Here is a 13,725-nt window from a genome sequence, read left to right on the forward strand (position 1 = left end):
TATGGAGTGTTCATATCACAACTCATACGTTATGCAATAGCTTGCCGAAACTACGCAGACTTTTTGTATCGCCCTAGAACTCTAACAAATAGGCTTCTGGAACAGAGTTATGTTGCTACAAGATTGAAGTCATCACTACAGAAGTTTTATGGTCGTCATCATGAACTCGTGGATCGTTATGGTGTATCCATCAGCTCCATGAAAACTGATTTATTCAACGGGTCATAGTTTTCCTTTCCTCGTTTGTCTACCCCGGACTTGACTTTTTATGAGCAACTCGGCGGATGTTTCTAGAAAAGCAGAGGACGCTTACCCTACCGGTGCACCTGGTCCATGCTCCCAGTTTTTAGTGGAGTCCGAGTTCCTCATTTACTTTTGTTACTTTGTATGTATGATTTTAGTTACTTTATGTTCTTTGTTGTGTATGTCTGTTTTCCATGTCTGGTCTTTGTCCCTGGATTAAGTTCATTCAGCTAAATCTTATCTAAATATAATAAACAAAAAAAGAAATTTTTTTTTCTTTGAAATTCCTACCGATGTGTTCACAATTTCAAAATAGTAGTTTTTTCCGGCGTTAGAATTTAGGATAGATATAATTTGTTAAAACCCTTTTAGTGTACTGGATAAGAAGTATAATCTGAAAAGGTTCAGACTGAAGAAAACTTCACGATAAGCAGCAAATACATTGCCCACCCATCCAAGTTAAGCACAAATGGTTATAATCATCATAGTTTTGTTCATCCGTACAAAATTGGACTTATTACAGTCAGCTTATCGGGTGTTTTTTCGAAAAAAAAAAGAGGATGCTAACACTGAAAATAACCCTGTCTACTTTCTATTTGAACATATTTTACCCTTTTCGGGTTTTTTTATTGTTGTTGTCTGTTTTATTTGCATTGGGTTTTTTTGTTTATCTGTAGTTTTCTTATTATGTGGTGTCATTCATTATAAATTCCCAATGGATACAAATAGCTTTACGTTTGTTTATTTCAAAACGTTTATTATCAACAAAACTACATTTAAGTTTCAATAAATAAATATATCAAACATAATCACAACTGCGATAAGAAACCGTCATTGAAAGTTGATTGTTAATCATTGATTCTGAGTTTGGGAGTTGATAAGACCACCTCTTGCACTGTATAATCCGCTCAATTTCGAATGCCATCTGTTGTCATCCTTGAAGAACCTCGGTCTTACAACTAAACGATGTATGTAGAACAACGATACGAATATCGTCATGTCATTTTTTGCTGTTTTTCACAAGGTCTGCCATCTCTTTCATACTTTCAAATACTCCCTCGCCAGTTGTTGCACATGCACCATGAATGTACCATTTTCTACTTTTCATCATCGTCAGTCCTAGCCCTTCAGCTAATTCTCCAGGTCTCATAGCACCTGAAAGATATAAATCGAGGAAATATTACTTAAAAGACACCTAATGATATAACCGGCTTAATTTTTAACATATTATGATTCTGATTGAATATTATTTTTAAGATTTCACAATCTTCAACAACTATGATAATCATCGCTACAAAATATACATAATATACAAAAGTTTGTACTGATTTTATTTTCCCTCACCAATAAGATCTAGTATATGAAGAAATTTGTCTCAACTGTTTTAAATGTTTCACATCATCAAGCATACATGTTTTTGTATAGCATTTAATACAAAAAGAAATATTAGAATGTATGAAAGATATACATGTATTACAAATAATACTAACCGTAATACGTTTGGGAAGCATTTGGTTCATTTAAAGTATGTTTAGAAGCTTTATCAGTTCAAAAATAAACTTACATGGTAAATCCTGCTTGTTCGCTATAACAACTACAGGAACACCTCTCATTGCATCACTGTCAAGAATCCCATGGAGCTCTTCTTTGGCTTCTGATAGTCGATCTTTGTCACTGCTATCCACAACAAACAACAGTCCTGTAAATTTTTCAAATTGGGTATATAACTCTTTATATCTAAATTGTTTGAAAACAGGCCGTAAGGACAGGGGGAAAATGTCGGAAATGTCAGAACTTATGTATTCAAGGAAACGATGAAATATTTTTTGACGGCACATGTTTTATATTAAATCCCTTTTCTGCTTCAATTTTCCTTGGTGATGTCAAAACATTGCAACACCTTTTAAAGTTAAATAGTTTCTTTGACTGGACATCTTTTATTGCAAAATTAAAAGAACAGAACCACTGTAAAAAAATTTGGTTTACCCATACTGAAATTTTGGCACTACACAATCTATCTAAATGTGTTAAACATGTCAATTTAGATCCACATCCACAACTTTCCAAAAACCGATAAACATTTATGAAATTAAACTTTTACGAAATTTAAATTGAAGTGTACATGTTTAGTGAAAAAAAGTATCCTTACCTTCAGTATTCTGGTAATAATGCTGCCAGAGATGTCTGATTTTCTCCTGACCACCGACATCCCACACAGTAAAATTTATTCCCTTTACTGGACTCACGGTCTCTACATTGAATCCTATCGTAGGTATGGTGTGTACATTCTCGTTCAGTTTTATTTTGTACAGAATTGTTGTCTTTCCTGAAAAAAAGTAAACAGTATTTGTAGCTTTACTGGTCATGTAAAAAATTGAAATCTTCTTAAATTAAAATACTATAATTATCAAGACAAAGAAATAACGAACCTGCAGCATCGAGTCCTAGCATCAATATCCTTGCTGGCGATGATGACGAAAATTCGGAGAACAGATTGTACAAACTTGATATCCACAGACCCATTTTGTGTCAGTTTGCTTTTTTCTATTTTAACTTTCTATAATATATTTTGAACAAGATGTAAAGAATGTAAGGTAAGACAACGATTCCCTTTATATACTTACTTCTGTGATAATGTCATCATTGACAATGTCATTTTACCAGGTATATAGTTCCAGCATGGAAGTTATGACAAATGTTTACATAGTACGTTTAAATCAATGATCTAGTCCGAGTGATCCGAACAACTATTTACATCGCACCTTGACTACAAGTTTATTTATATATATAAAGGTACTTTCTAGCTAACGTGATAAATAAACACAATAATCCCTCAGTAAGCTAAGGCAAATCTTTAAATCTAAGAGAATATTTCTTTTTTTCTTTCTTTTTTTTTTTTGCATGATTATTTGCTAAAGGTTCATTTTTACCTTTTGACAAGTATATGTTTTTGGCCTTTTTTACCACAGATATTTGGAATAAAAACAAATAGATATTTTGTATGGTGATACATTCTTGTATCACCATATACCTATACTTTCTTTATTTGTGTATATTGTTATACGTACAAAAAGAAATAAATGATAAATAATATGCCATGGTTTTGTGTTGAGAAGTTAAGAAGTTTTTTTTTGTTTTAGATATTCCCTATTTCCCACTGACCATTATTTGATTTGCACACAAAAAGATACCCTTATTCTATTTCATGTATGGACACATGTAATTTTTTGAAACTTTAATTTAATATAAATCTAAATTATCTAAACCAGTAGTATTGAAACTGCATATCAAAATAGTGTTGCATAAAAACAGAATAGGAACCACATTGTAGTCTTCGACAAATAAGTAAAGTTAAAAGAAAATGCTAAACAATTTGCTTTAAAAAATATTGCCGAATTTTCTGTATCTCCAAAATGTTTCATTCGAATATTGCCATGTTAGCTTATTATCACAACTTTCACTTCTGTAGTACCATGATGTTATGTTTTCAAATACTTCCAGATAATGTTAAACATTCCACTTCCTGATTTTTCCATCGTATCACATTTATATGATGCAAAAAATTGATTTGTCGCCTTAAAAATCTAGTTATAATTGAATTAAAAGTATATTTAAAATAATGATAACATACATACGATGTGGCGTTGTCTTGAACAATGGAAGTGATGGCATGAATCAATGGTAGTTTTAAAAAGTGCAAAAAAATATGCTTTAAGTTTCAGGGCAGCCTTTGCATTAAAAGCAAACCAAATGGGGGACCTTTAAGTAATTTGTGTTTTTATTACCAAATTGTCGAGCGCAGGGAGATCCTTTGGATCGTTTATGGGGACGTTCGTATGTGAAATATATATACAAAATTAAGACTTAATAACAGCAAACAAAATAATTTGTTCAGTTTTTTTAGTTGACATACGCCTGCATGCCTATCCTTGGGTCCAAGCTTGCGTTGAACCAATAACCTGCAACAACAATTCAATGCGTCATCAATTTAAGACACCTTTATGAAATGTTTTTGTACAGAAAAATATACAAAAAAATCCACTCTTTCTCATTATTCTCAAACTCCTTTTCTTTTTCATTGTATAGATATACTCTGTCATCTGTCTATCGCAATTTCAAGATTTGGTGTAAAGTGCGGATTTGAAAAACTTAAAAATTGAATTATTGTGAATCTCCCTTATTGATTAATCCCGTTTTAGCGTTGCCCTTCATACCCTCAAAAAGAAAACAATACTTCTTTTTATCTTAAATCAATTTGTTTAATCATAGACTACCTTTTAATTAAAGTAATATAAATGCCATGGTTTAGCCGTATACCTCCGGTTAAACATGTATCTAAAGCATGCATGTATATTCTGGCAATTATGGTTATTTACTGGCGGATTAGTGATAGCAGATGCATTAATTACTCAAGAAGGCTTCTATTTATTATAACTGCGTCTTGCACAGGACCAGAAAATGGTCAAAATTGATGATGCCTTTGTTAACAATATGTTACAGGTTAAAGACTTATCAAAATATGTGTACTGAGTAATCAAGGGAACCAAGGCCATAGCGGTAATACAGGTTAATCAGTGAAAATGTATTGAGTCTGATATGTTGTTAAATGTATTGAGAAGAGGGAATAGAAAAAAGGTGTTGATATAGATTGTGGTGTTGTTTTTAATTAAATATACAGATCTACAAATGACATTAAACTTAGAATTTTTTCAGTTCAAACTTTTACACTATATTCTTCCAACAAACAGACTGTTACAAAATATGGGTGGAAGAGATAGTAGCTCATGTAATTTTTGTAATGAAGAGAAATATTTTCTTCTGCATTATTTATGGGTATGTCCTATTGCAAAAGAGTTTTGGGAAGCACTCAAATTATGGCTAATTCAGACCTTCTATATGGAAAATTTTGATTTAACATCAAGAGAGACCATTTAGGGCATTCAATTTGGAGCAATATTGTCCATACACAAATTAATTCCTTTTTAGCAAGAAATTATATCCGTTGTTGCAAATGGGCAAACGGTTTTCCGATTTTGAACGTTTTTTAATGTAGAGATAAAGCAAAAAGAGAGAACTGAAACAAAATAAATGCCACGGTTGAAAATAAATTATGTAAGCATAATGAAAAGTGGGAAATTTTGGACGATATAGATAATCCGTAAAACATACTATATGAGGCTAGTGTTTTGAGAATTCCATCAAAAAGCCTCAGGTATTCTTTTTAATTTTATCCTATATGAAATATCTTAATATCACACTTGCCTTGATATTAAGTACAATTGCTATATACCTGACAAAAGTTTATATATGTAGCTTATTTTAATAAAAATGCCTTATTATTAATCACTTATATCATCAATGGATGCAAGGTATTCTGTTTCTCCTTCATTTAATGTTTGTACAAAAAAATGTCTTTGTCTGTATTGTATTATATAAATGTGTATTTCTGTACATTTATAAATGAAAATTTGTGAATTTTTGTTTTTAATTTTAGTTCTTCATTTCGTTTTGAGTATATATGCAGACATAAAAGAAAATATTTGCTCCAGTCAATGGTCCATTCTATCAATATTTGTAATAAAACTTTGATATTGTGACCAAAGAGTTGATGACTCACTAATCTCATAATCATAGTTTTGATATCAACCCGATGTAGAATAATAATATACGGTAAGTCCTTTAGTTTAATCTTAGTTAAAGTCGGAAATTAATATGATTGTACAACAATCAACAGTTAACATAATCTCTAGACGTTTTTAACCGACGGCGAGATTAACTAGTACTATTATAAATGTTGGCATTCATGCAAGGATCGGGGTTTGAAACATGTAGTGTTTGGACCAACAAAATAAAAAAACGGTATAAAAATAAATCGATTTAATTGTCGTGCAGCCATAAAGCTACAACATAAATGACACCGTCTACGTAATATACAGTGTTAATTATTTGCGGTCTTCAGTATCACTTTTCGTTCTTTAGATACATTTATGTTGTCAATAAACTATATGTTTGTTTTAATTTTTTTAAATTTTACTGTTTCGGTAGTGTATTTTGATTTTTGTAATTTTCTCCATGACTTCCCTTGTGGTTTTTATAAGTGCACATAAGATAAAAGCTATTGAGCACATATTTATTGTAAAACATTTGTCATGAACAAGATGAATCTGCAAATATAAACATATTGCCAATTGATAACAATAATAACATGTAACACAACAACAATAATAAAGCAGTCACTGAGTATCCCTTCTTGACATGAGTTTTAGTTAACATTATGATTATTTTTTGCACTAGACGGTCCGCTCGAATGCTATCTGTTGCCGCTATTCGGGAAGAGGCTCGGACTAGCAGTAAAATGATATTTAAACGACGAATCGTCCTATCAATCATTTCTTGTTGTTTGTAACAAGGTCAGCCATCTCTTTCATACTCTCAAATATTCCATCACCAGTTGTTGCACATGCACCATGTATGTACCATTTTCTATTTTTCATTGACGTCAGTCCTAGCCCTTCAGCTAAGTCTGTGGGTTTCATAGCACCTGAAAGTTATCAATTGAGAAACACTTACTAAAAAGACAATAAATAATGAAATCTTGTTAATCCTTAATATATAACGGTTCCATTTGAACATTTCACAATCTCAAACAATTAAGATCAACACCGCTACGAAATATACATAATGGACAAAAGTCGTCGTTTATGATTTCCACTTTCTTCCGCAATAAGACATCGTATTGATAGAAATCCAGCATACATGTTTATGTAGTATTAAGTATTTAATATACGAACATTGGATTGTATAAAAATATTCATGTATTAAAATTAACACTAACCATAATAAGTTTGGGATCATTTGATTCGTGTAAGATAAGTTTAGAAGCATTATGCGATCAAAAATAAACTTACAAGGTAAATCCTGCTTATTCGCTATCACAACTACAGGAACGCCTCTCATTGCATCACTGTCAAGAATCCCATGGAGCTCTTCTTTAGCTTCTGATAGTCGATCTTTGTCATTGCTATCCACAACAAACAACAGTCCTGTAAAATTATCAAATTGGGCTTATAACTCTTCATATCTGAAAACAGGCAGTCCAGTCAGGACTGGTGGAAATATCAGAACCAACGTGTTTAAGACAACAATGAAATAGTTTTTAATTGAACGTTGTAGCATTAAATCCGTTTTCTGCTTTTCCTTGGTGATATCAGAACATTGCAACTCTTTTAAACATTAATTAATTTCTTTTGACTAGAAGTCTTTTGTCGTCAGAATGAATGGATCAGGATCAGTGCAAAACAATTAAATTTGGTTCAGTAATACAGAAATCTAGGCACTACAAAATCAATTCAAAAACTGCTTCCTGTTATAAAATGTAAATTTAGATCAGAATTTCGACATTAGTTTTTCAAACCTCATAGACTACTAACTAAAAACTTTTTAACCAATACATTTTGATAAAGTTTATTCTTTCATAGATCAATATAGAAGTGCCTATGTTCTATAAAAAAAAGTATTCTTACCTTCAGTATTCTGGTAATAATGCTGCCAGAGACGTCTGATTTTCTCCTGACCACCGACATCCCACACAGTAAAATTTATTCCCTTCACTGGACTCACGGTCTCTACATTGAATCCTATCGTAGGTATGGTGTGTACATTCTCGTTCAGTTTTATTTTGTACAAAATTGTTGTCTTTCCTGAAGATAAGTCAAATTGAATAGTATTTGTAACTTAACTGGTTATGTAAAACATTGAAAAACTTTCGAAATTAAAATATTATAAATATCAAGACAAAGAAATGACATACCTGCTGCATCGAGTCCTAGCATCAATATCCTTGCTGGCGATGATGACGAAAATTCGGAAAACAGATTGTACAAACTTGATATCCACAGACCCATTTTCTATCAGTTTGCTTTTTTTTCAATTTAAACTTTCTAAATTATATTTCAAACAGAAAGTTTTAGATATGAAGTATGAATACAATTCCCTTTATATACTTACTTTTCTGATAATGTCATCATTGACAATGTCATTTTACAAGGTATATAGTTCCAGCATGGAAGTTATGACAAACATTTACATAGTACGTTTAAATCACCGATCTAGTCCGAGTGATCCGAGTAATTATTTACATCGCACCTTGACTACAAGTCTATTTATATATTTAAAGGTATTCTCCGGCAAATATAAAAAAATACAAAAATAAATACTGTAATGTCTTTAAACAAGCTAGGGCAAAACTGAGGCAAAAGGATTTGTGTTCTTTAATAAGAGAATATTTTTTATAAATTAATTTGAGATAAACACTGTAATCTGATTGGTTAAAATAATTTTGTTATATCTCAATGGAAATATTGACATGCCCTTATGCCCTTAACTTTTCTATGTGAATATTTTGTTTATTGAACTTCGCGCAATAAACAATATGCACATGGAAAATTTATGTTATTTTTCAATAGACGAAATGTTTATCATTGCCAATTCTTAATTCTCCAGGTATTTTTTTCGATTAATTGTAAACGGTTCATCATAACCTTTTGACGATCATATGTATTTGGGCTTAATTTCATTGCGCATACTTGACATAAAAAAAATAATGGAAATTAGTATATGATGATTTGTTGTTTTACTTACAGAAAGAAATAAATGCAGCTAAGAGACTCATCACGATGGCTGCCATTATCAGTATGTCATAGTTCTGTGTTGAGATTTTAAGAATTTTTGTATTAAATATTCCCTTTTTCCCACAGGCAACTAATTGATTTGAAATGATATTCATGGAATAATATCAAACTAGTTCTTAGGAAATGCAACCCTTTCAAGTTCAACTGACTTTATTTTTAATCAGTTCATAAATAATTAAGCAGGATTATTTGAAGGATCCTTTTAATGAAAAGTTAAGCATACATGCTCTCATCAGATATTACTACTGTTCACATTAGAGTACTCCTACTCTATATCATGTATGCACACATTTGATTGTCAGAAACCTTAATTTAACATAAATCAAAGTATTACAATAAATAGTGGTCACCAGAAAAAGAATGGGAACCACATTTCAGTCAAAGGCAACAAAGTAAAGCTGTCTGAAATCCAAAAACTATTTGGCTTTTAAAAATTTCTCATAAGCATATTTCAACAAGGTGTGGTTAGAAGTTTCCATTATGTTTAACTGCCATCATAACATCAACGACTTTAGTGGAATTTATTCAATATTTTGTGTTTCTTAATCCCGCCAGTATTATGTTAAAATTCGGATTATCTACTTTTGTAGTATATATAAAGAATAACCGTCTCTTTTAACATATACAGAGTAGTGCAAAAAGTATTCGTCAATATGGCGGCATCGACCAATCAATTAATTTGACATCGTGTCTTTTTATTGGAACAAGGTCAGGTCACATTTATTTATTATGGCGTCATATACTGAATGATGTAAAATACCAAACGTCATAACGCGGATTTGTTTATGTTTAACTTGATCGAAGTAGCAATGGGCCAAAAAGGATCACAGTTGAGTTCGTATGTTAAAAAAGTCATAACTCAATTGTACGAATGGTTTTAGTATAACGTAGATTGGTCAGGTTTTGGAGATTCCTAGAAGTACTGTATCGGGTGTTCTTCATCGATTTTTACAACGAGGAACAGTAGAGAACAGATAAAAGTACCCGTTCTCAGGAGGACTATTATCATTTACACAGTCATGATTTCAAAAGGAGAGTTTCGAAGAAGAAAGTAGCAGTTAGAGAGGTAAATCGAAAAAAAAACTTTTGTCAAGGTGCCGCGAAAATTGATGGTGGATGGTAGAACAACAGTGGAAGAAGGTAATATTTTCTGATGGAAGTGAAATTATGATTGGACATGACGAACCCGCTTTTATTCAGCGAAAACGAGGGGAGGCTGGATATCAGACTTTCTAGCAGCAAGAACGGTGAATGCTTAGTACGAGGTTAAGATTTTGGGTTGTATTTCATGGAATGGTGCAGGCACTGTGATTGAAGTAAAAGGTAACCATTATTCATAGAAATATCAAAATATACTGGAAAACAATTTGTGGCCCGTCATAGCTCGACATTTCCCCACATTTTTGTTGACTATGTACAGGACCTGTACAAATCGATTCCAAGGAGAGTGCTTCAAATAATCAAGTTATAAAGTCATTCAACAAAGTATAGGATGGGTCTTTTTTTAATTGTATAATCCAATTTCCTGTCGGATTCTTCAACACAATATGAAACACTGGTTTTCCAATTAAGTCATCGACGTCGCCATATGGACGAATAATATTTGCACTACTATGTATGTTAAAGGTGGATTTTAGAGTAGATTTTGTAGTATGATGATTTACTTTGCTGTGATGTCTTGAACAATGATAAAGAAGGCATTCTACATAGTGCAAGGAACAAATCCATAATTTCAGGGTAGTCTAGGGTGCCCAAGTTGAATTATCAAGGCAAGAACCGAAACGTGATTTCTGGTATCTTTATATATATAAAACCGAATTGTCCAGAATTGGGTGTCCACTTATATGCCTCTATAAGAATATTTTTTGTGAAAAATATGTAAAACAATTTAGATTTCAAGAAAATGAAATTATTTTTTTCAATTAGAATTGACATACACCCGGCGCGTCTTTCCTTGGATAAATGGAGTTTTTCACTAAAGTCGAACTCAAAACCACGTCTAAACTTAAAACAAATGAAAATGGAGTTGAACAGCATTTCTTGCATTTTGCTAAGTGTACGAATGAGACCTTCTGTGTGAATACATTTAAACTTGGGAAAAACCCATTTTTCTGAGATTTTATCCCGTCAAAGAGATTAATGTCTTCTAACACATTAATTCTTCTTTAAACTACTTTGTTTATGTTAATCTTTTTTAACTTTTATTGTTTGGTAATGTATTTTGATTTCTTATTTTCCCATGGCTTCCCTGAGGGTTTCATAAGTACACATAAGATAAAAGCAAATGAGCACATATTTATTGTAAAACATATGTCATGAACAAGATGAATCTGCAAATATAACATACTGCCATTTGATAACAATAATAGCAAGCAAGTAACAACACAACTACAATAGTAAAGCAGTCACTGAGTATCCCTTCTTGACCCTGAGTTTAAGTTGAAATTATGATTATTTTTGCACTGGACGGTCCGCTCGAATGCTATCTGTTGCCGCCATTCAGAGAGAGGCTCGGACTAGCAGTAAAATGATACTGATACACCATCTATAAGAATCGTCCTATCAATCATTTCTTGTTGTTTTTAACAAGGTCTGCCATCTCTTTCATACTCTCAAATATTCCATCACCAGTTGTTGCACATGCACCATGTATGTACCATTTTCTATTTTTCATTGACGTCAGTCCTAGCCCTTCAGCTAAGTCTGTGGGTTTCATAGCACCTGAAAGTTATCAATTGAGAAACACTTACTAAAAAGACAATAAATGATGAAATCTTGTTAATCCTTAACATATAACGGTTCAATTTTAACATTTCACAATCTCAAACAATTAAGATCAACACCGCTCCGAAATATATATAATGGACATAAGTTGTTTATGATTTCCATTTTGTTCTGCAATAAGACCTCCAACTGATAGAAATCCAGCATTTATATATTGATGTAATATTAAATATTTAATACATACAAATATTCGATTGTATAAAAAATATCCATGAATTACAAATAACACTAACCATAATAAATTGTAGGATCATTTGATTCGTGTAAGGTATGTATAGAAGCTTAATCAGATCAAAAATAAACTTACATGGTAAATCCTGCTTGTTCGCTATCACAACTACAGGAACGCCTCTCATTGCATCACTGTCAAGAATCCCATGGAGCTCTTCTTTGGCTTCTGATAGTCGATCTTTGTCATTGCTATCCACAACAAACAACAGTCCTGTAAAAAAATCAAATTGTAACTTATTACTTATAACTCTTCATATCTGATTTGTTTGGTAACAGACAGTCAGGACATGCAGGGGAAATGTCAGAACTAACGTGTTTAAGAGAAAAATGAAATAGTTTTTCATTGAACATTGTAGCATTAAATACTTTTTTCTCTTTTTTCCTCGGTGATATCAGTACATTGCAACTCTTTTAAACATTTTTTTACTAGAAGTCCCTGGTGATCAGCATGAATTTATCAGGGCCAGTGCAAAACAATTAAATTTGGTTTAGTAATATTGAAATCTAGGCACTACAAAATCAATTCAACATTTGGTTCCTGAATATGTTATAAAATGTAAATTTAGATCGGAATTTTGACATTAGTTTTTCAAACCTCATAGACTACTAACTAAAAACTTTTTAACCAATACATTTTAATAAAGTTTATTTTTTCATAGATCAATATTGAAGTGCCTATTTTCTATAAAAATAAGTATTCTTACCTTCAGTATTCTGGTAATAATGCTGCCAGAGACGTCTGATTTTCTCCTGACCACCGACATCCCACACAGTAAAATTTATTCCCTTTACTGGACTCACGGTCTCTACATTGAATCCTATCGTAGGTATGGTGTGTACATTCTCGTTCAGTTTTATTTTGTACAAAATTGTTGTCTTTCCTGAAAAAAAGAGAAGTCAAATTAAAAAGTATTTGTAACTTAACTGGTTATGTAAAACATTGAAAATCTTTTGAAATTAAAATACTATAAATATCAAGACAAAGAAATGACATACCTGCAGCATCAAGTCCTAGCATCAATATCCTTGCTGGCGATGATGACGAAAATTCGGAAAACAGATTGTACAAACTTGATATCCACAGACCCATTTTCTATCACTTTGCTTTTTTTTTTTAGTTAAAACTTTCTATACTATATTTCGAACAAGAACTTTAACATATAAATTATGAAAACAATTCCCTTTATATACTTACTTTTCTGATAATGTCATCATTGACAATGTCATTTTAGCAGGTATATAGTTCCAGCATGGAAGTTATGACAAATATTTACATAGTACGTTTAAATCACCGATCTAGTCCGAGTGATCCGAGTAAATATTTACATCGCACCTTGACTACAAGTCTATTTATATATTTAAAGGGGATTTTTTTCTGCCTTTGATTGTGATGACAAAAATAAATACTTTAATTTCTTTATTAGGTTCATCATAACCTTTTGACGATCATATGTAATTGGGTTTAATTTCACCACACATTCTTGATATAAAAAAATTAATGAATATTAGTATATGATGATTTATTGTCATACTTACAAAAAGAAATAAATGCATGGAAGAGACTCTTCCGAAGGGCTGCACACGATAAGTTTTCAGTATTTCATAGTTCTGTGTTGAGATTTTAAGAAATTTTTGTATTAAATATTCCCTATTTCCAACAGGCAATTTATTGATTTGAAATAATATTCATGGAATAATATCAAAGTAGTTCAAAGAAAATGCAACTCTTTCAAGTTTAACTGACTGTATTTTTAATCAGTTCAAAAATAAATAATTA

General features: G+C 31.6%; 3 protein-coding genes across 3 annotated transcripts; all 3 read right to left on the bottom strand.

The window, feature by feature from the left end:
- Positions 1-969: 969 nt before the first annotated feature.
- On the bottom strand, positions 970-2,833 carry LOC148619666 (uncharacterized). Its single transcript, XM_088579824.1, has 4 exons — positions 2,673-2,833; positions 2,393-2,569; positions 1,808-1,942; positions 970-1,398 (listed from the first exon to the last, which is right to left on the bottom strand). Exons 1-4 carry the CDS (start codon positions 2,764-2,766, stop codon positions 1,244-1,246), a joined length of 561 nt encoding a protein of 186 aa, XP_088435950.1. The 5' UTR covers positions 2,767-2,833; the 3' UTR covers positions 970-1,243.
- A 3,526-nt stretch (positions 2,834-6,359) lies between these two features.
- On the bottom strand, positions 6,360-8,217 carry LOC148619667 (uncharacterized). Its single transcript, XM_088579826.1, has 4 exons — positions 8,054-8,217; positions 7,767-7,943; positions 7,152-7,286; positions 6,360-6,784 (listed from the first exon to the last, which is right to left on the bottom strand). The coding sequence occupies exons 1-4, from the start codon at positions 8,145-8,147 to the stop codon at positions 6,630-6,632; spliced, it is 561 nt and encodes a 186-aa protein (XP_088435952.1). The 5' UTR covers positions 8,148-8,217; the 3' UTR covers positions 6,360-6,629.
- Positions 8,218-11,208: 2,991 nt separating this feature from the next.
- Positions 11,209-13,105, bottom strand: LOC148619668 (uncharacterized). The gene is made up of 4 exons (XM_088579827.1): positions 12,945-13,105; positions 12,653-12,829; positions 12,025-12,159; positions 11,209-11,654 (listed from the first exon to the last, which is right to left on the bottom strand). The coding sequence occupies exons 1-4, from the start codon at positions 13,036-13,038 to the stop codon at positions 11,500-11,502; spliced, it is 561 nt and encodes a 186-aa protein (XP_088435953.1). The 5' UTR covers positions 13,039-13,105; the 3' UTR covers positions 11,209-11,499.
- Positions 13,106-13,725: the final 620 nt, after the last annotated feature.

The sequence above is a fragment of the Perna viridis genome, chromosome 4 (genome assembly GCF_037379345.1).
Source record: "Perna viridis isolate PV_CMFRI_1.1 ecotype Kerala chromosome 4, ASM3737934v1, whole genome shotgun sequence".
In the NCBI taxonomy this organism is placed as follows: domain Eukaryota; kingdom Metazoa; phylum Mollusca; class Bivalvia; order Mytilida; family Mytilidae; genus Perna; species Perna viridis.

Bases quoted from the DNA above. Each gene is read 5' to 3' on its own strand.
- LOC148619666 (XM_088579824.1), bottom strand. From the start codon at position 2,766: ATGGGTCTGTGGATATCAAGTTTGTACAATCTGTTCTCCGAATTTTCG. The intron at 1,943-2,392 runs GTAAGGATACTT...AAAAATTTACAG, and splicing joins TTATTACCAGAATACTGAAG to GACTGTTGTTTGTTGTGGAT. The intron at 1,399-1,807 runs GTAAGTTTATTT...TATATCTTTCAG, and splicing joins GAACAAGCAGGATTTACCAT to GTGCTATGAGACCTGGAGAA.
- LOC148619667 (XM_088579826.1), bottom strand. From the start codon at position 8,147: ATGGGTCTGTGGATATCAAGTTTGTACAATCTGTTTTCCGAATTTTCG. The intron at 7,287-7,766 runs GTAAGAATACTT...ATAATTTTACAG, and splicing joins TTATTACCAGAATACTGAAG to GACTGTTGTTTGTTGTGGAT. The intron at 6,785-7,151 runs GTAAGTTTATTT...GATAACTTTCAG, and splicing joins GAATAAGCAGGATTTACCTT to GTGCTATGAAACCCACAGAC.
- LOC148619668 (XM_088579827.1), bottom strand. From the start codon at position 13,038: ATGGGTCTGTGGATATCAAGTTTGTACAATCTGTTTTCCGAATTTTCG. The intron at 12,830-12,944 runs GTATGTCATTTC...TCTTTTTTTCAG, and splicing joins GCTAGGACTTGATGCTGCAG to GAAAGACAACAATTTTGTAC. The intron at 11,655-12,024 runs GTAAGTTTATTT...GATAACTTTCAG, and splicing joins GAACAAGCAGGATTTACCAT to GTGCTATGAAACCCACAGAC.